Raw genomic sequence first — 22,866 nt, forward strand, 5'->3', positions numbered from 1 at the left:
CTCAAGAAATGTTTTAGTAAAAGTTGCAAACAAAGATAATCTTGATACAAGGCAATGAAACATTTTTATTGTCAGTTTTTAACCAAATGCCTTTCGTTTTTGAAGTACATTGTCGAAACTGAGTTCTCACGAAATGTTTTAGTAAACAATGCAACCAAAATCATCTTAATGATACAACAAATGAAACATTACAAGACCAAGAAAGCGAGTTATAAAGTTCCCATTCATTAGCATCCTTCAGCAGACTAGAACTTAGATATGATAGGATCCTGCAGCTCCTTCGACCTCTCTTCAAGCTTCTGTTTAGTTTTCTCCACTGCTACTTCTAAATTTTTCATCTGCACCTTCATTTTTATGTTCAGCATTTCTTCTCTTTTTGCTACTAAGAAATTATGATTCAGTTGCAGAATACGAAAATAGTATTATACCTGTTGCCTGGCAAACCTATTGTGTATGAATAGCCCGCTGAATAGATCAAAACTATCTCTAACTGAGCTCTCCTTCTGCATGTTGTCCAATTTTAGTGTGTAACAAAAAACCAGAGATCTCAGAAGTTGAAAGTTAGTTCTAGAGGAAAAACACGCTTAATTTGCTACAAGTATAATCTTGAAAAGGTACAAGTCAATGTTGTATTTACCACTTGAACAAGTTTCTGAAATCCCTTCGTGTCTATGGGGGTGGGTTCAACCTCCATTTCGGATAAGATCCTGTTAGGTGAAGAAGATTAATAGTAGTTGGTAATTGTGATGACCTCTTTCTACAGTTGTAGGTGACACAAGTTACCTGCCAATTGTGTGAGTCAGAAATTGACTTCGAGCAGCCAATTTGTCATGCTCTTCACAAGTCATTTCCAGCATTTTGCACCCCTGCAACAGAAGATTCGTGCAATACTCAGATATGGGGTTCTCTTTCCTCAGTTTTCCAGTCAATACAGGAGAATTTCAGCTCAAGGAGCTAGTAATAGAATGAACCATGCTAGTCTAGCTAGCCAAAATCAATGAGAAAGTAATAACATTGACGAACACAACTTTGGGCATATTTGAACTTCTTACCTCACTTGAGAATATTTGCAGAAAACTGGAACACAGAGATTTATCTCTAATTCGAATCATGTCGTACATAAAAGTCAAATCAGTCCATCCATCTTTTCCACTTTGTGGTCCAAACATTGGGTGAGTACACAGCAAGTCGCACTCCTCGGGCAATATCTTTCGAACACATAGTATGCAACCGTTGTTAGACATATTACTGTTCAACATACAAACGTATGTGAAGCTGCAGAAGTCAAAAGTCTTGAAATTAATAATGTTGGTGTGAATTGCATACTCGCAAAAGGACATCTTTTGGGTGTTCTTTAACTGAGAGTACATCAACGAAAAGTGTAGGCCGCTTGAGACAATGGAATGGTATGGACTCTACAACTCGTGATAGAGACAGTATCGACGTGCTAATTATAATAACCTCATTGTCTGATTCAAGAAATGCACCCATATCCCTGCAAGTGAATAAATGAACATAAGCAGTCATTAGCTGGAAAAGTTGTTCATTCTTTATTATCGAGAAATCGTCTGCATATACCTGAAGAATAGGATACCCAAATTTGCGCACAAGTCTGAATAATCTGATCTAGAAGTAGCCCTGATTATATGGCCTTGTTTTATCATGGTTTTGGTCAAAAACTGTGCGAAAGGACCAAATCCAATTATGCCTATACGCATAGTTCTTTGTTGGGAAGACGAAGAAGAAGATGAAGGAGACATGGTGCGAGAGAGAAAAAGATAACAGCGGCAAAGGCGAGGAAGAAGATGTACGTAATTAATGGGGTTTTATCTGACCAAGTAATGTGGGGTTTAATGAATCGGACACGTCTTATACTTTTCTCAGTACAGGGAGGCCGGTCAAAATGTTGTGATGCGACGAGCAAACGCGGGACGCTAGCTATAAAAAAGACCGAAACGGAAACGACTCTACGTCTTTTTTAAATGTCCCTTCTGGGATGTCGTGTTCGGTTGTCCGACGATGAAAAGCACCAAACTAGATCGGATATGGTTTTGCGTACAAGTTTATCATTAAAATCTAGGAATTTTTACATTCCTATGCCATATAGGAAATTATATTACCCTCAATGTTTAAGGTTTGATATAATTACATTTAGTATACTTAATTACTAATTATATACCATTAGTGGTTTTTAAGGGTATTAATTACACTCCTAATTTAATGGTACCGTATATTCCTTATAATACCACTCCTCCCACGTTTCTCTCTCCAATTCCCACACCTTCACCCACGTTTCCTTCCCACACCCACGATTTCTGTTTCAAAATCCCATTATTTCTTCCATAGCCAAGGCTTTGAATTCGAATTTGGGTTTTCAAAAGACATTGTTTGTTTGGATTGGATGTTGTTGCAAAGAATTGAGAATTCTCTCTACGTCTCTCTCTATCTCGCAATCCCAAATTTCAGTAATATAAGAGGAAAGGAAAAGAGAGCAGCAATTCCACCATTGACATCTATTAAAAAGCTTTGAAGCTTTGAATTCTAATTTGGGTTTTCAAAAATCATTATTTGTTTGGATTGGGTGTTGTTGTAAATAATTGGGAATATGGTTTGGAGTTTATATCTCAATTTTTGAGGGGTTTTGGTGAAGATTAGACTTGGTTTTGGCTGAATTTCAGATTGAAACTTGAAGAAGAAGAAGACATGACGTACATTATATTGCAGAAATTGTAGATAAATTGTAGAAAAATTGTAGACTGTTGTTTATACAATTTTTGAGCTTTGTGTTTTTGTGTTAAAAGTTTTGATGGGAGCTTGTTATTCCACTTCGTCTGTTTTGGAGCAAACTTGTGCAGAGGAGAAGATGTTTTTTAAGTTATATATATTGCAATACCTTTAAATTCAAGAAAGTATGGTTGTATTGTATTTAAAAGAGGCATAAATTTGTAGAATATGTTGAATGTGAGGAATGAGTCAAATAAGACTTACAATGGCTTGGTTTCTACATTTAATCTACAACAAAACTACATATCATTTGAAAAATTAATATGAAAATACTGAATTTCAATGTTTCTACGAATTATCTACAAAATTTCTTAGGAAGATCTATCCTTTCAGCATGTTTTTTTGGATTTCATATTTAGCATAGCAGTTTCGTAAGGAGTAACAAGAGCATATAGGAGAATCACAGAATTGTAGCATAATCGGGATTTTCGACATAATTGCGTTTTTTGCAGAAGATTTGTAGAAGTTTTAGTCATTTTTGATTTGTGAAAACAGAAAACAAAGCATTTATAATCAGAACACAAATAATCTACAATTTATCGACAAAATATCTACAAACTGGGTACATTGAATTTTACTATCCCAATTCTCATTCAATTGTAGCATAATTGGGATTTTCGACATAATTGCGTTTTTTGCAGAAGATTTGTAGAAGTTTTAGTCGTTTTTTATTTGTGAAAACAGAAAACAAAGCATCTACAATCACAATACAAATAATCTACAATTTATCTATAAAATATCTACAAACTGGATATATTGAATTTTAATATCCCAATTCCCATCAATTGTAGCATAATTGAGATTTTTGACATAATTGTATGTTTTCAAAAGATTTGTAAAAGTTTTAGTTGTTTTTTATTTGTGAAAACAGAAAATAAAGCATCTACAATCAGAATACAAATAATCTACATATTTGAACTCGACATGCTTCCCCTGAAATGTATGTTTCACATTTTTGATACATATTTTTGTCCAAACCAGTACTAAATCATCCACTTAAATACAATTTTTATACAATGTTGTTAAACATTCATACAATAGGTAAATGAATAAAAGAAAAAAAATAAACAACAGTCTACAATTTTTCTTCAATTTTTCTACAATTTCTGCAATATACGTCTTCTTCTTCTTCTTCTTCTTCTTCTTCTTCTTCTTCTTCTTCTTCTTCTTCTTCTTCTTCTTCTTCTTCTTCTTCTTCTTCTTCTTCTTCTTCTTCTTCTTCTTCTTCTTCTTCTTCTTCTTCTTCTTCTTCTTCTTCTTCGAGTTTCAATCTGAAATTCAGTCAAAACTGATAACTGTGATTTCTACGTGTTTTATACTCATTCTTACCTAAGCTTTATGCATTAACTGCCATAAATTAGTCCCAAAATACTTGCAAGTTGCGCTTGATTGCAGGTTTGAGCGACAAGATGACAAATACCAAAGATCGGCTCAAAAAAGAGTGAAATCTGCCAAGTGTCAAAAGACAACTGAAGTGGGGAACAAAATGACCTGTGCGGTCCGCACTGATGTGTCACGCGGCCGCACAGGAGAGTTCAGAGGCTGGACAATTTCCAAGTCAACCTGCACGGTCCGCACTGCTTTGCCACGCGGCCGCACAGGATAGTTCAGAGACCATGCAATTTCAAGGTCAACCTGCGCGGTCCGCACTGCTTTGCCACGCGGCCGTGCAGGATAGTTCAGAGACCATGCAATTTTCAAGTCAAGATGCGCGATCCGCGCTCCTTTCCACGCAGTCCGCTCCCAAGAGTGTCAGAGACTCAGTCATTCAAGGCAAAAGCCCACGCGGCCGCACGTCACATTTGTGCGGTCCGCGCCCCCAATGTCAGAAGCAAGATATGAAGACCCAAACCCCTACGCGGCCGCGCGTCATTTGTGCGCGGTCCGCGCCAGACCCTCAGGGGTATTTTTGTCTGATTTTTCCTGTGTAGTATAAATAGAACATTTTATTTTTTAGATGGAGTTTTTTTAGTTTTGGTTTTTATCAGATAGCAGCTGAACTCGCGATTTCATATTTTTAGCCTATTTTGGGCAATTTCTTCTAGTATTAACGTGGATTGAGTAGATTAACATTGTAGTTAATTATTATGTCAAATTGCATCTACTATTTCTTCAATTTCTGTTTCTATTATGGCTAGCTAAACCCATTAGCTAGGGTTGTGGCTCAATCCTAGTGTGAGTAATTAATGAGTGTGATTGTTTAGTGCATGAATGATGTTGGGTAGTTGTTATTTGGATTAATCTTATGTTTTCATTAAGATATGGTGGTTGCAAACACTAAGTCTAGCTAAGTGAGTCTTGACTCTTCTTGAGAAAGAGAGTCTATGACCCCAAGATTAATTCCAACAAGGATTTGGGATGGACCCATGAGAATGGTAGTCCCAATTAACGGGTTAAACCTCGAGAGAGTAATTACCCAACTTGAACCATAAGTTGCTTGGGCACATTGGCCTACCCAATTGGTCTCGAGAGAGTCAATTGGAAAAAATCACTCTCTCTACCGAGAGGTGTGAGAGAAGGTGCAAAAGTGCAACGGTTATAGCATAAGTCCCATATTCATCATTCTTGCATTAGAAATCTCTACCTGTTAGTTGACCAGCTAGGTACATGCTACGACCCTAGTGTCTTTCTCTATATTGCATACAACTTAGAATCAATATCTTAGCCTAACTTAGCTTTAAACTTGTAGTTGATAATCAAAAGAAAACCAAAAAGGTTAGAAGATCAATTAGGAGCTAAAACATAGTCATAGACCATACAAACACTCAACTCCAAATTGAAGCTCCCTGTGGAAAATTGACCCTGATACCACTTTTGGGTAAAAGTATTAGCGCCCACTCTTCCTTAGGTTGAGTCCACTGCGATCAAAAAGTCTAATCTTCACCAAAACCCCTCAAAATTGAGATATAAACTCCAAACCATATTCTCAATTATTTTCAACAACACCCAATCCAAACAAATAATGATTTTTGAAAACCCAAATTTGAATTCAAAGCTTTCAAGCTTTTTAATGGATGCCAATGGTGGAATTGCTGCTCTCTTTTATTTTGCTTTGTATTACTGAAATTTGGGATTGAGAGATAGAGAGAGATGTAGAGAGAATTCTGGAAACAGAGTGTATCGCAAAAACAGAGTATGGAAAATCTTGATCTGCGTTGTGAAAGATAAGAGTGAAGCCGACGATAATTATGAATGTGCGTGATCTGCATTGTGGAAGATCATGAAGAATATTTAATTCCCTAATTTTAGCGCGCCTAAATAAGGAATCCTACAGCTACAATGATTCCTTATTTAATGCATTGTCTATATTTTGTAGGAATACTATTAGCATGAAGGGTAATATGCAAACTATAAACATATTTGGTAATATAGTTTCCTATATGGTATAGGAACGAACATTTCCCAAAAATCTATCTATATCTATCTATATAAAATAGAAAACACAAAACACTCTTAGAATTGTATGGGGTAAAATTGATTTTTAATAAATGGTAGCATGATACGTGAAATCGAAGATAGGCAAAATGTAAGTCAAATAACAACCAATACCAGATACAACAATTGCAAACGACATCGGGTAAAGCCCAAAGGGAGCGTAATCAGCGGAAGCAGATCATTTCATGGGATAGCATTTAATGATAGAATATTCTCTAACATTAAATGAGCAACCGTTACAGAGAATATTTGCATTTATGACATGCCGTTACATCAATGATACTTTTATTATCATTTAAGAAGAGTTTGATCCTAGGATCTTGCTTCACTAGATAAAAGTATAAATAGTAGGCTCAATAGCCATGGTAGGACACAGAATTCTTAGCAAACATATAATGTATTCTGCTTTTGCTCTCAATTAAAATAACTTTACTTGTTCTTTATCATTGCTTTCACTTTTGTCTCTGAAGACATTGCGTTCGGAGCCAGGCTTGTCATCTTCTTCAATTTCAATGCTAAGTCTCATTTTTAATCTTATTTCTTTATTATTTTTGGATCAAATCAGTTCGCTTGTTTATAAATTACGTAACAAATTTAATTGTACCGTTTTACGGGTAAACAGTTTGGCGCCCACCGTGGGGCTTAAACAATTGCGTAATTGCTTTAGTCCTTATGCTATGTCACTAACTTGTTTAATTTTTCCCTTAGATATGGAAGTTAATGATGTCAACATCACACACAACTTTGAGGGACACAAAAATTTTCCTCAACATGATGGTTCTCAGCGACACCTATAACGAAGGGGACGGAGCAACCCTGGTTAGTGAAGGGCAGTACCCCCGGCATGTCCATGAGCCAATTCCCGATGATGCGGAGGAGGAACATGTCGCAAAAATAATGAAAATCTTAAGAGAAAAACAGAAAGAAATCATGAGCCACCTCTCAAGGCAGGATCGGGTAATGACGGAGTTAAAACAAGCATTGGCAGGTACCTTCAATAATGCAAACGGAAGGGACCCAGTTCCTCCTAGAGCTCCTGCAAATCAAACAGCTCAGAGGGTCGACAACAACATCCCAAAGGGTGAAGTCAGTTTCAATGGCGCTGAGAGAACCAGTACCAGATCTGGGAATGATAACAGGAATGGACCCTTTAAAACTGAGCTCATGAGGTTTATGAGGGAAATGAACGAATGAATGGATCAAAATTCTAAGGAGTTTCACGCCCGAATGGATCAGATTCTTGAGGTACCGCCGGTTCTGAAAGGCTCAAATTCAAAAAAATACATGCAATTGCCATTTAACCTGAGCGCAATGCCAGAGTTAATTCCGAAGATGTTCAAAATGGCGGACATACCAAAATATGATGGTACCTCGGATCCACAAGAGCACATCACAATCTACACCACGACTGTGAAATGGAATGGTTTGTCTCAACATGGGATCGAGTCGGTCTTGCTGAAGAAGTTTGGCGAAACCCTCACAAAAGGCGCTTTGACATGGTATTCACTCTTACCCGAGCATTCAATTGGTTCTTTTGAGATGCTTGCAGATTCATTCATTAAGGCCCATGCCAGGCAAGGAAGGTCCAAGCCAAGAAGGCGGACATATTCAGGATTGCATAAGGTGAGTCCGAATTGCTGTGAAAATTCGTGATCCGATTCTAGAAAAAGAGGATGATGTTACCGGATGTACCAGATGAGTGGGCAGCAGAGGCATTCACAAAAAGTTTGAATCCACGGAGCTCCGACGCCACCTGAAAGTTGAAGGAAAGCCTGCTTGAATTCGAATCAATCACATAGGTGGATGTCCATAACCATTATGAGTCAAAAATAAGGATAGAGGACGATTAACTCAGGTTCCCGACATCAACCAAGGGACGGGACCTAGAGAAGAACCAGGACAAGGTTAAGAGCGATTTTGATGTGGATCAGTGGTCTTCTAAAGGTCATTTCCTGCCATATGAAAGAACTGAGGGACGAAACTGGTGAGGGTTCTGGTCCTCGGATAGGTTCGATCTCGATAGAAGAACCGACCGTGGCCGGAACAACATGTCATTACAAGAAAAAGAGGTACCAAGGGCCTAAGACACCATATATCCCAGGTTATTGAATTGCAACTTCAACATCAGCTTAGTGGAGTTGGCATCGGCGATAAGGAATATCAAAGAAGAACGATTCCCGAAGCCAATTAGATCTGATCCTAGCCACAGGGATCCTAACTTGTGGTGTGAATATCATGGGACTCATGGCCAAAGAACTGGGGACTGCTCGTATCTACGTGAAGAGGTGGCGATGTTATTGAAGAATGGCCATCTCAAGGAACTTTTAAGTGATCGAGCCAAAAACAACTACGGCCGAGGCCGGGACAATGCAGAGCCTTCGAAAGCGGCAGAAGACTCCCCTAAGATGACTATGAACATGATTTTCGGAGGGAATGAAATCAACGGTATAACTTTCTCGGCGGCCAAGAAAATAAAGATATGGTGACTCACAACAAGAGAGTACAGGAAGTCGCCGAAGATGATATCACCTTCACAGAGGAAGACGACGACGGACTTCTTCTACCACATAATGACACTCTGGTATCTCTCTTAATGTTTTAGATTTCAAAAATAAGTATGTTTTGGTTGACCCAGGAAGCTCAACCAATATCATCCAATGGAGAGTGCTGGAGCAAGCAAAGCTGACCAAAAGCATCACTCTACAACAAAACATTTAGTTGGATTCAACTTGACAAGTGTGACAACCCGAGGGGAGATCCTATTGCCCTCGAATGACGTAACCAAGGCCACCTTATTCGAAGTGGTAGATGGCGACTTGGGCTATAATGTAATCCTCAGGAGGTCATGCATACACGAGATGAAGGCTGTGCCCTCAACGTATCATCAATTGTTGAAATTCTCGACCCCGTAGGAATCAACCAGAATAGAGGAGATCAATCGGATGCAAGGGAGATGAACACAGTAAATGTTTCCAGCAATAAGGGAAAAGATCCACCAAATAACAATCACAGGAACCGATGCCTTCTCCATTTTCAAACAAAGACGATAAAAGCAAGGAGTCATCAGAATCTTATCAAGTTCCAAGATATTTTTAGGTACTGGAGGAGATGGATGCAACCAAGTCTATCGCAGAGGAACTTGAGCAAGTGGCCTTATTCGAAGAGTTCTTGGATAGGATGTTCCATCTAGGGACATGACTAAACCCCGAGCTCAGGTTAGGGTTTATAAATTTTCTTAAAGCTAATGTTGATTGTTTTGCATGGTTGCACACAGACATGGCAGGTATCCCATTAGAGGTGGCCGTGCACAAGCTAAGCCTAGATCCAAACTTCCCACTAGTAAGGCAAAAAAATGCCAGATAGCGGAGGTCAGGAACATGTTTATTAAAGAATAGGTAACCTGATTACTCAATATCGATTCCATACGGGAGGTAAATTATCCAAAATGGTTAGCCAATGTAGTTGTATTTCCGAAAAAGAATAACAAGTTTAGAATATTCGTGGATTATAAGGATTTAAATAAGGCGTGCCCTAAGGATTGGTTTCCACTGCCAAACATTGATCAAAAGATTGATGCTATGGCAGGACACGAGTTGATGAGTTTCCTTGATGCTTACTCCAGGTACAATCAAATCAAGATGAACCTAGAGGATCAGGAAAAAAATTCTTTCATAACGAACTTTGGAACATATTTCTATAATGTGATGCCATTTGGGCTTAAGAACGCCGAAGCCACTTATCAGAGGCTCATTAATAAAATGTTTGAAATTCAGATAGGCAAGACAATGGAGGTATACATTGATGACATGTTAGTGAAGTCTTTGAATGCATGAGACCATTAGAAACACCTCCAAGAAACCTTCGATATCTTTAGGAAGCATAACCTAAAACTCTACCCAAAAAATATGCGTTCGGGGTTAGTTTTGGAAAATTCTTGGGGTTCCTGGTCTCGTAAAGAGGGATTGAGGTAAATTTTTTGACAAAAATAAAGCTATCGAGGACATTCCGAACTAATTGACAAATGTAAAAGAGGTACAAGGGCTGACCGGAAGATTGGCGGCCCTAAGTAGATTCATCTCGAGATGCTCTGAAATGTTTCATCACTTCCTCTCACTCCTCAAAAAGAAAAACAATTTCGAATGGACTCCAGAATGCCATCACGCCTTGAAAAACCTAAAAAGGTACCTATCAAGCCCCCCATCACTATCAAAACCAGGGGAAGGCGAGTAGTTGCTAATATATCTAGCGGTCTTGGAAGTAGCGATAAGTGCTGTTTTAGTCCGAGAGAAAGAAGGTACACAATTTTCTGTTTATTAATGTTAGTAAAATATTCGAGAGCTTAGACTCGCTATCCATATCTCGAAAAGCTGGCTTTAGCTATCGTAGTCGCCTCTCAAAAGCTTAGGCCTTATTTTCAGTACCACCCGATAACTATTGTGACAACCTTTTCCTTAAGGAATGTCCTTCACAAGCCTGAGCTGTCAGTCCATTTGGCTAAGTGGGCAGTCGAAATTAGTGAGTTCGACATTGAGTACAAACCCAGGACTATGATCAAGTCACAAGTTTTAGTCGACTTTGTGGCCAATTGCAGTCCCGGGTAAATGCCCTTAGCTGTTAAGGAAGCAGTGCTTGTGTCAAAAAACAATATCAGGAGTCTGGACCTTCTTTACGGATGGAGCTTCCAGTGTTTCCGGTCTCAGGATAGTTCTAGTCACGCCATTGGGAGAAACCTTGAGGCAGGCCATCAAGACTATTCCATTAACTAACAATGAAGCAGAGTATGAGGCTTTGGTTGCAAGACTTGAAATAGCCCATGGACTCGGCTCCAAAGTCATCGAGATAAAGTGCGATTCCCAGTTGGTAGTAAACCAAGTATACGAGATTTTTGACACGAAGGAAGAGCGCATGCAAAAGTATGTGAACAAATTTCAAGTATTGCTCGCACGGTTCAGGGAATGGTCGATCATATACATTCCAAGGGAAGAAAATGTGGAAGCAGACGCATTGGCTAATTTGAGGTCATCTACAGAGAAGAAAGGATCCGACTCTGGTTCAGTTGTTCAACTTCTACACTCGATGTTGGATGTGGATGGTTACTGTAAGGTCAATTCAACCAACCTAGTCTGATAATGGAGGAATAAGTTCGTCGAATATCTTTGACATGGAAAATTACCCGAAGACCCAAAGGCATCCCGAGCACTACGAACCAAAGCCGCTCGCTACTGCCTCGTGGATAGGAAATTGTATAGAAGATCATACCAAAGACCATTGGCCCGATGATTGGGAGCCTCGTAGGCGGACTACATGATGGGATAAGTCTACGAAGGAATTTGTAGGAACCATCCATGCAAATTCGTTAGTTCTAAAGCTGGTTAGGGCAGGTTACTATTGGCCCCGGGTGGAGCAGGACGCAAAAGCATTCATTCAGAAATGGGATAAATGTCTACACCATGCACAATTGGTGCACCAACCAGTAGAACTCTTGCATTCAGTCTTGTCCCCGTGGCCATTGATGAAATGGGGAATGGACATTGTCGGTCCTCTTCCACTGGGACCCGGAAAGGTAAGAATAGTTTTAACTGGCTACTTCACTTAATGGGTTGAAGCAGGTTGTTACCAAAAGATTGGTGAGCGAGAAGGGGTTGACTTCATGTAGGACCACATAATCTGTTGGTTTGGAATACCGAAGGAGATTGCCTGCGACAATGAACCACAATGCATAGGCTCAAAAGTTCACAAAACTTTTGGAAGATTTGAAAATCAAGAGGATTACATCCTCACCGTACCATCCAAGTGCTAATGGACAGGAAGAATCAATCAATAAGGTGATTATCCAAAACCTTAAAAATAAGTTAGAAGCTTTTAAAGGCAAATGGCCCGAAGAGTTACCAGGTGTGCTATGGGCATACCGGACAACGGCAAAATCGAGCACGGGAGAAACACCTTTCTCTCTTACATATGGCGCGGAAGCTCTGATACTGGTGGAAGTAGGGGAGACAACTTTAAGGTTTTCCCGAACAAACAAAGAATCAAACAATGACGTGTTGTTGGTATGGTTGAACTTGCTAGACGAACACAGGGACTTGGCGTACGTGAGGATGGCATCTCAAAAGTAAAGGATGGAACGATATTATAAACAAAGGGCCAATCTCTGCTTTTTCAAAGTAGGAGGCTTGGTTTTGAGAAAGGTGACTCAGAACACTCGGGAAGTCAATGCCGTGAAGTTGGGTCCAATATGGGAAGGTCCTTACTAGGTTTCAACTGTCACTGGTAAAGGGTTATATGAGTTGGAGAATCAAGATGGATTTAAGTTGCCTAGAAATTGGAACGTGACTCACCTCAAAAGTTATTATTGCTGATGGACCGTATCAATACTGAAAGTATGTGCTGCAATTTTTTCCCTTCGTCCAGTTTTTGTCCAATTGAATTTTTCCAGCAAGGTTTTTAAGAAGGCAGCAACGAAAAACATACTACGAAGGGAGCGCCATCGGCAAATGAAAGACCTTTAAATATCAAGGCACAAAAATTTTCACATCATTGGCAAACAATTATGTGTATGGTTAAATAATCTTTGTTTCGATGGAAAGATTTGGCTTTCATCACTAGAAAAGTTTATTTAACCATCCACAAGTCATTTTTACTGGTGAAGCAAGACTTCCACTGTTTGAATTCGCATGCTTCACATCCAAACACTGGGGGGGGGGGGGAGGGGGATAATATAAGATACGACAACAAGAATACCACAAAAATTGGGGACTGCTAGAACCGGGAACAATAATGCCTTATCAGGATCGGGGACTGCATGATCATCCCCGTAGAAATAGGTTGTACAAGTTAGCCACATGTATTTGTAGTTTTTACTTTAGCAAATGAATGCTTATGTACTTTTAAATATAGAATGAATAAAATAATCCTTTTATTTTTATCTTATTGCTTGTCTAAATAATAAGTTAATTTTATCATTTGTAAGTTAACAAAAACTTCAAATGCTTGGGCTGGAATGAACAGGAGAAGTCCTCTTCAAGAGTATCGTAAACATAAGAGGACCCTCTCTTAACTCTTCATAGTAAAGGGTTGATTCCAGAAGAGTTTATGCCCGAGAGCAAAAGCTATTGGATGAAAATATACCCGAAGCTTTAACTAATTCAATGCAAAAGAAATATATTTTGCACAACACTTACGCAAAAAATTCTTCGTTTATCAAAGTGCCAAACCCGATGAAAAGTTTGGCATAATTACAAAGTACAAAAAAAGAGAAAAAAGAAACTAAGCATCATTGCTGCCGGAGCCCGAAGGGAGAGAGGGATCTGCGTTTCCCCTAGTGGTGGAAGGCGGATCAGCTGCCGGTTCTTGGCCTTCATCTTCATCTTCCTCAATCTCCCCTTCAGTCCCCGAATACTCTGAACCAGAGCTCGGGAAGTCAGTTGCAGTGGGCCGAGCAAGAAGGCGTTCACGAGTAGACAACTCCAATTCTCGGGCCTGGGCAATACAATCATCTATATTAGCAATGCCCATTTGGCCTCTTCCAAGGTTTTCTTCTTCATGTGAATATATAGCATAAGTCTTCTCAAAAATGAGGGAATCCCATTTGTCCTGGAGCTTTGCTTGGAGCCTATCAATTTTGGCTTGAAGGTCGTTCCTTTCGCATCTCAGGGCACTAAGGCGAGAATTGAGCTCAACATTTGTAGCTGAGTGAATCCGGTTCTGATCCATGTCCCTCTTGATCCTCCATCTTATCCCTCTTCTCCTCGACAACATTGGCATCCTCGATTTTGGAACTTAAGCTTTCCTTCAAATTATTTATTTGCTCTTCAAAGGCAGACTTATGCTCGGCAGCAGCAAGATCATCATCATGGAGCTCGGCGCACTTAGCCTTAGCCTCTTGAAGTTGATCGTAAAATTGAGTGGGTTCTTGGATGTGGGATATTTTATCTTGCTTGTTCTGGATCAATCGGGCCTCAAGATCGCCCATCTCAACAACTTTTGCCTCCAACACAGGGAGGCGCACAACACATTGTTTTCTTTCGGCCCACAGATGATCCCGCTCAGAACTGAGTCCTTGCTTATCGAGGATCAATCTCTGCAGGCCTTTGAAAGCGAGAAAGTTGGAATCTAAAAAGAGTATCAAGGTTAGGATTCCTATTGCACCAGGTAAATGGAAAAGAAGTTATAAGAAAACAAGTATGGTACCTTTGTCGCGCTGTGCATGGCATTGTTTAACAGGTATTCTCCTAAAAAGGAGCATATTTTCTTCCAATCTTTTTCTAAAGTCAACGGATTCAGATAGTTCGCAAGCTCCACCGAGTTGGACAACAGATGGAACTCCTTCGAAACCAAAAGAGTAGCACTTCTACTCCCTTAAGGATCTGGGGAAGGGGAATTGTGCCCCAAATTCCCATGGTAGGGAGACCAAAGAGGATAAGCACCCCTTTCTCAAACATCTACTGTCGGTTGAGGAGATGCTGTTGGTGCTAGTGGCGAAGGTGTAGCTGGTGTTGAGGGGCATGAAGTTGTTTATATGGAAGGATGAGAAGCAGCTGCAGTATGGGTAGTGCTGATTGTTGTTTGCTCGGTTGCCGAAGGCAGAAAAGGCCCAAGGTCCAAACTCCTTAGACCGGAGGTAGAAATAAGGATTGGAAAGTGATAATTGGTATTTTCCACCAAGTCCATCATGACTCAAAATGCTTGGGTTTCTCCTACGGACGAGTTTTGAAGCTTCCCCGACTTAGCATCCAGTTGAGTTGATGAAGATATTTTCATCCTTTGGAGGGAAGCCTCTCCATCATTAGCTTCCCCTCATTATTAAGGACCATTGTGATTGTGGCCGGCTTGGTCATTGTTTCCTTTATCTTCTTCCTTTGAACCCCAGCTGAGGAAGAAAGTCATCTTTTTGGTTGCTTGTTCTCGGGTTAGGGCTTCCGAGAAGAGGTACCCTCACTGGAAGCATATCTGCTGCCACTGCTTCGATCAAGCTCACTTTAAAGCACAATCCTGGTCTCTTTGGGTTCAGCTAAGACGTCGACCTTGTGGTAGGTGACAGAGCCTTGCAAAAGTCCTGAATAAAAAAAGAAGTGAAGTTAGCAACTTTTTTATGAAGTTCCCTGTGTTCTTACAAAGATAAAAGGAAGAAGGACTTGCATTACCATGAATTTTGGCCTTCCACCCATATTTGAAGGCCATCTCCTTCCACCAGCGGGATTCTAGTGTTGTGATTTCCAGAATTTTCTGGACCCACTGCTCCAGACCTTGACTCGTGGTTGCTCCCATCGGGTACCTGGAACAAAAGAAACAAGAAGATCATCAACAATGGAATAAAATCTTTTCACAAAGGAAGGAATGAATTGAAAACTTAAGCGATTCCACGACTCAGGAAAAGACAGAGTAATGTATGGGATGATGTCCCTGGTAGCGATAATGATGAATCGCTCCATTGACCCGTGGTCATTGTCATCATCCACGCTGGTGAGAAGAGCATGGTGACCGTGTTTGCTGAAGTTTATTACTCACTCACAAAACAATTAAGGAGAGTAAAGATTCATCATGTGTGCAAGAGTTATGGTTACTGATAACTGTGATTTCTACATGTTTTATACCCATTCTTACCTAAGCTCTGTGCATTAACTGCCATAAATTAGTCCCATATCTTCACCGATATGGTGGAGGACATATTGGAGGTCTTCATGGATGATTTTACTGTGGTTGGGGACTCATTTGGTGAATGCTTGCAAAACTTGGACCGTGTGTTGTCCCGATGCGAAGACACAAACTTGGTTCTCAATTGGGAGAAATGCCATTTTATGGTAGAAGAAGGAATTGTGTTGGGTCACAAAATTTCAAAAAGAGGGATTGAGGTTGATAAGGCGAAAATTGAGGTTATCTCAAGGCTCCCTCCCCCTACTTCTGTCAAAGGGGTGAGGAGTTTTCTTGGACACGCGGGTTTTTACCGAAGATTCATCAAAGACTTTTCTAAGGTAGTTAACCCGTTGTGTAAATTGCTAGAGAAAGATGCCAAATATGTGTTCGATGAGAGATGTATGGAGGCTTTTGAGCTTCTAAAGCAAAAGTTGACGACTACCCCCATCATTACCGCACCAAATTGGAGCTTGCCCTTTGAGCTCATGTGCGATGCTAGTGATGTTGCGGTGGGGGCGGTCTTGGGCCAAAGAATCAACAAAATGTTCCATCCAGTGTACTACTCAAGTAAGACAATGAATGAAGCTCAAAGGAACTACACAGTCACCGAGAAGGAATTGCTTGCCATTGTTTTTGCCATGGAGAAGTTTCGCCCATACCTTATGGGGACCAAAGTGATTATTCATACCGATCACGCCGCCCTTAGGTACTTAATGACGAAGAAAGATTCAAAAGCGAGGTTAATGAGATGGGTGCTTCTTCTTCAAGAATTTGATTTGGAGATTGTTGATAGAAAGGGTAGTGAAAATCAAGTGGCGAACCACTTTTCTCGTTTGGAGGAGGAAGGGAGGCCTTTGGACGGCCTTGAGATAAATGATGCTTTTCCGGATGAACAACTCCTCTCGGTTTCAATGCTAGACATGCCATGGTTTGCCGACATTGCCAATTATCTTGTTACCGGTGTGGTTCTGTATGAGCTCTCTTCTAACCAAAGGAAGAAGCTCAAGCGGGATTGTTTGGACTACTATTGGGATGAGCCGTATCTTTTCAAAATTTGCACCGATGGTGTAATTCGCCGGTGTGTTCCCGAAGAAGAGCAATTGAGTATTGTGGAAGCTTGTCACTCTTCGCCCTATGGTGGCCATCATGTCGGGGCGAGGACCGCGTCTAAAGTGTTGAGTTGTGGTTTCTATTGGCCTTCTTTGTTCAAGGATGCCGATGACTTTGTGAAAAGATGTGATGAATGCCAACGTGCCGGAGGGATTTCGAAGAAAGATGAGATGCCCCTTAACACGATTCAAGGATACGCCAGTGCTATTGTTCCTCCCCAAATCCGGGCGGGGAACTTTCAAATCACAAATGTTATGCTGACCTTTCTCGAGCAAAGAGGTTATTTCATGGGTGCCTCCGATCAAAATGCCTACAAGCACTTGAAGGGGTTCGTGGATACATGTTGGGGTAGCAAGCAGACAAACGTGTCCGATAATGCATTGAAATTGAGGTTTTTCCCGTTTTCTCTTCGGGGTAAAGCATTTGGATTGGTTAGAAAGACTCCCCAATCATTCTATTACAACATGGGATGAATTGGAGGACAAATTTATTGCGAAGTTCTTCTCTCCAAGTCATATAGCAGCTCTTCAGGATGAAATTCTAGCTTTCAAGCAAGAGCCAACGGAACCTTTGCTTGAGATATGGGAAATATATAGAACAATGGTGAAAGAGTGCCCTAATAACGACATGACCGAGGCTATGATTCAACAAACCTTTTATCGGGGGGCATCAACACCACAAATCAATGCATCGTGAACCAATTGGCCGGAGGGAACTTTATGAAACTTTCTTACCAAGAGGCATGTGATATACTTGATAAAATGGCCGACACCTCTTCGGCATGGCAAAGCCGAGCAAACGTGCCACAAGGTGACCCCACGATCATCCATTTGCACAAGGAATTGCACGATCATGGCCAAGCTATAGCCGAGCTTACAATAACTATGAATCAATTGGCAAAGGCGCAATTGCAACAAGTCCAAAACCTGCGCCAAGTCAACGCAATAGAAGGTGTTTCTATGTTGAAAAAGAGGCAAAGAGGACAACAACCTCAAGGTAATTGTGAACAATATGACAACAACAATGATGGTGGTGGTTATTCAAATGAGTTCTATGATGATCAAAGCGAAGAGGTCCAATATGTCAACAACTATCAAGGGAATAGAGGTAACTCTTCAAACCAACAATAGCGTCCTCAAGATAATTGGGGAAATCAACAACAAGGCGGAGGTAATTGGAATAACAACAACCAAAACAACAATTGGGGTAATCAACGCAACCAAGGAAATTGGCATGGTAATAACAATAATTGGTGCAACAACAACAATCAAGGAGGGTGGAACAATGGCGGGAACCAAGGCAACCGGGGGCAAGGTTTTCAAAGGGCCCCCATGTACCAACAACCGAACAATCCACCCCCCTTTCCTTCTCAAGGTCCGAGTTTGTCCGGAAGCGAGATGAGGAGAATTGAAAGCATGTTTGAGCAAATGATGAAAAAGAACCAAGATTCCAAGGCCCAATTAGCTTCGCATAACACATCTATCCGAAACTTGGAAGTGCAATTAGGCCAAATCTCTCAGTCTTTAAATACTCGCCCAAAGGGTGCTCTACCAAGTGATACGGTAGTAAACCCCAAGGGTGGGCACAATAATCATGTGATGGCAGTGACAACGCGAAGTGGAAGAGGCAGTGATGTGCATGCCTCACGAGGAAACCAAGTTACGGTAGATGAAGATAAGTTACGAAATGATGAGATCCCGTTGGTAGTTGAGGATGTTGTTGAACAAAGTGCAAGTGATGATGTGAGAATTGAAATTGATGAGGGTGAGAAGGAGACTCAAGAGGCCGTGAACCCGTCTAGGGAACACGTCATTGATATGACCAAACCGGTAGTGCCAAAAGCCAAGGCACCTTGCCTAGACCTCCTCCGCCATATCCTCAAAGGCTGGCCAAGCAAAAGGGAGACAACCAATTTAAGAAATTCATTGAAATGATGAAGAGTTTGACTATCAACGTGCCTTTGGTGGAGGCACTCGAGCAAATGCCAGGATACGCAAAGTTCGTGAAAGATTTGGTTACAAAAAAGAGATCAATGGAGTATGAGACAATCAAGATAACCCATCAAGTGAGCGCAATTGTGCATTCTATGGCTCCGAAACTTGAGGATCCCAGAGCATTCACAATACCATGTACCATTGGAAGTGCTGATTTTGCAAAAGCCCTATGTGACTTGGGGGCAAGTATCAATCTCATGCCATATTCGGTCTTCAAGACCTAGGGTATCGAACAACCTCGTCCAACTTCTATGAGGCTTCAAATGGCGGACCGGTCAATGAAGCAACCTTTGGGGATTATTGATGATGTCCTTGTTCGTGTTGATAAGTTCATATTGCCGGCCGATTTCGTGATCTTGGATTGCGAAGTGGAATTCGAGGTGCCTATCATTCTTGGAAGGCCCTTCCTAGCTACGGGGAAGGCCTTGGTTGATGTGGAAGCGGGAGAATTAACCTTCCATGTTGGAGATGAAAAGGTGGTGTTCTACGTGTGCAAATCAATGAGGCAACCGGATAGCACCGAGGTATGTTCGTTTGTTGACATTGTCACGGCGGTGATAGTGGATGACCCAAGCGCAATGGCAAATATTGAAGACCCACTTGAGGCCGTGCTATTGAACATGGATGTTGATGATGATGCTAGAAGGGTGGAGTGTGTGAACGCATTACATGGCATGGGCTCATATTCTTATGAACAGAGGAAGTTATCTCTTGATCTTGATAATCGCAAAACTCCACCCACCAAGCCATCTATTGAGGAGCCATCGGTGTTAGAGTTGAAACCACTTCCTCCTCACCTAAGGTATGAATTTCTTGGTCCTAATTTCACTTTACCGGTTATTCTTTCTTCTTACTTGACTAACGTGCAGGTTGACGCCACTTTGGCGGTTCTTCAAAAGCGCAAGCGGGCGATTGGACGGACAAGATATTTGGGGTATTAGCCCCGCGTTTTGCATGCACAAGATAATATTGGAGGAGGATGCTAGGCCGTCTCTTGAACATCAAAGGAGACTCAATGAGGCCATGCAAGAGGTGGTCAAAAAGGAAGTCATCAAGTGGCTTGACGCCGGTGTGGTGTATCCAATTTCTGACAGTTCGTGGACTTCTCTGGTACAATGTGTGCCAAAGAAGGGAGGAATGATGGTGGTGACCAATGACAACAATGAACTTATTCCGACTCGTATTGTGATGGGTTGGAGGGTATGCATGGACTACCGGAAGTTGAACAAGGTGACTAGAAAGGATCATTTCCTATTGCCGTTCTTAGACCAAATGCTTGATCATCTTGCGGGCCGGGCTTTCTATTTTTTTCTGGATGGGTATTCAGGCTATAACCAAATTCACATTGCCCCGGAAGACCAAGAAAAGACAACCTTCACATGTCCTTATGGCACATTCGCCTTCTCTCGAATGCCATTTGGATTATGTAATGCACCGGCGACCTTCCAATGATGTATGATGACAATCTTCACCGACATGGTGGAGGACATATTGGAGGTCTTCATGGATGATTTTAGTGTGGTTGGGGACTCATTTGGTGAATGCTTGCAAAACTTGGACTGTGTGTTGGCCCGATGCGAAGACACAAACTTGGTTCTCAATTGGGAGAAATGCCATTTTATGGTAGAAGAAGGAATTGTGTTGGGTCACAAAATTTCAAAAAGAGGGATTGAGGTTGATAAGGCGAAAATTGAGGTTATCTCAAGGCTCCCTCCCCCTACTTCTGTCAAAGGGGTGAGGAGTTTTCTTGGACACGCGGGTTTCTACCGAAGATTCATCAAAGACTTCTCTAAGGTAGTTAACCCGTTGTGTAAATTGCTAGAGAAATATGCCAAATATGTGTTCGATGAGAGATGTATGGAGGCTTTTGAGCTTCTAAAGCAAAAGTTGACGACTACCCCCATCATTACCGCACCAAATTGGAGCTTGCCCTTTAAGCTGATGTGCGATGCTAGTGATGTTGCGGTGGGGGCGGTCTTGGGCCAAAGAATCAACAAAATGTTCCATCCGGTGTACTACTCAAGTAAGACAATGAATGAAGCTCAAAGGAACTACACGGTCACCGAGAAGGAATTGCTTGCCATTGTTTTTGCCTTGGAGAAGTTTCGCCCATACCTTATGGGGGCCAAAGTGATTATTCATACCGATCATGCCGCCCTTAGGTACTTGATGACGAAGAAAGATTCAAAAGCGAGGTTAATGCGATGGGTGCTTCTTCTTCAAGAATTTGATTCGGAGATTGTTGATAGAAAGGGTAGTGAAAATCAAGTGGCGGACCACTTGTCTCGTTTGGAGGAGGAAGGGAGGCCTTTGGACGACCTTGAGATAAATGATGCTTTTCCGGATGAACAACTCCTCTCGATCTCAATGCTAGACATGCCATGGTTTGCCGACATTGCCAATTATCTTGTTATTGGTGTGGTTCCGTATGATCTCTCTTCTAACCAAAGGAAGAAGCTCAAGCAGGATTGTTTGGACTACTATTGGGATGAGCCATATCTGTTCAAAATTTGCACCGATGGTGTAATTCGCCGGTGTGTTCCCAAAGAAGAGCAATTGAGTATTGTGGAAGCTTGTCACTCTTCGCCCTATGGTGGCCATCATGGTGGGGTGAGGACGACGTCTAAAGTGCTGAGTTGTGGTTTTTATTGGCCTTCTTTGTTCAAGGATGCCAGTGACTTTGTGAAAAGATGTGATGAATGCCAACGTGCCGGAGGGATTTCGAAGAAAGATGAGATGCCCCTTTACACGATTCTAGAGGTTGACATTTTTGATGTTTGGGGGATAGACTTTAGGGGACCATTCGTAAGTTCTTGTGGCAACACCTACATCTTGGTAGCGGTTGATTATGTGTCGAAATGGGTTGAGACCATAGCTTTACCAAATAATGAAGCTCGAAGTGTGGTGGCGTTCTTGAAAAGGAGTATCTTTACGAGGTTTGGCACTCTACTTGCTATCAATAGTGACGGGGGCTCTCATTTTTGCAATCGGGCTTTTGACTCGTTGCTAGCCAAGTATGGGGTAAATCACAAGGTGACCACTCCTTATCATCCTCAAGCGAGTGGCCAAGTTGAGGTGTCAAACCGTGAAATTAAGAGTATTTTATCCAAGACTGTCAATGCAAATAGGACCGACTAGTCGAAGAATTTGGATGATGCTCTTTGGGCTTATCAAACATCTTTCAAGACTCCGATTGGTATGTCACCGTATCGATTGGTGTTTGGGAAGGCTTGTCATCTTCCGGTAGAATTGGAACATAAGGCTATGTGGGCCCTGAAAAAGTTGAACTTAGAATGAGATGTCGCTGCAAATCTCCGGGTTGAGCAATTGAATGAACTTGATGAGTTTAGGTTTCATGCTTACTCCAGCTCGTCCTTGTATAAGGACAAGATGAAGTACCTTCACGACAAGTATGCCCGAGGGAAGGAATTCAAAGTTGGTGACATGGTTCTTCTTTTCAACTCCCGGTTGAGGTTATTTCCGGGCAAGCTGAAGTCTAAGTGGAGCGGCCCATTTGAAGTGGTTGGTGTAACTCCTTTTGGTGCCATTGATCTCAAAAATACGAATGGTAAAGTTTTCTGGGTCAATGGGCATCGTGTCAAGCACTATTTGGGCAAGATTGATGACAGCCACGTGGTGGCACTCATTCATTTGAAATGACTGTGATGGTAACATGCGTCGTGCCATGACGTTAAATCAGGCACTTCTTGGGAGGCAACCCATGTCTTTTTCATTTTCTTTGTTTTTCTATTGTAGAGTAGGATTTTTGAGCTGATAGTTTTGTGAAGTGTTGCAGGGATAATGTTGAACCAGTGCAGGGCAAAAGTGCAAAATAGACGTCTATGAATATTGCCTACGCGGCCGCGCAGCAAAATAGTGCGGTCCGCGTAGGTTTGAGCAGCTGAAGGGT

General features: G+C 41.4%; 1 protein-coding gene across 2 annotated transcripts; it reads right to left on the reverse strand.

Annotated features, from left to right (window-relative positions):
* Positions 1 to 41: 41 nt before the first annotated feature.
* Positions 42 to 1,897, reverse strand: LOC107779931 (arogenate dehydrogenase 1, chloroplastic). 2 transcript variants are annotated; one of them, XM_075255015.1, is made up of 7 exons: positions 1,579 to 1,897; positions 1,327 to 1,495; positions 1,053 to 1,208; positions 784 to 866; positions 638 to 707; positions 429 to 503; positions 42 to 344 (listed from the first exon to the last, which is right to left on the reverse strand). In XM_075255015.1, the coding sequence occupies exons 1-7, from the start codon at positions 1,758 to 1,760 to the stop codon at positions 246 to 248; spliced, it is 834 nt and encodes a 277-aa protein (XP_075111116.1). In that variant the 5' UTR covers positions 1,761 to 1,897; the 3' UTR covers positions 42 to 245. The 2 variants fall into 2 exon arrangements, with proteins under 2 accessions (XP_075111116.1, XP_075111117.1); XM_075255016.1 differs by having other exon boundaries at positions 42 to 338; positions 1,579 to 1,895.
* Positions 1,898 to 22,866: the final 20,969 nt, after the last annotated feature.

Source organism: Nicotiana tabacum, chromosome 6, assembly GCF_000715075.1.
Source record: "Nicotiana tabacum cultivar K326 chromosome 6, ASM71507v2, whole genome shotgun sequence".
Taxonomy (NCBI): Eukaryota; Viridiplantae; Streptophyta; class Magnoliopsida; order Solanales; family Solanaceae; genus Nicotiana; species Nicotiana tabacum.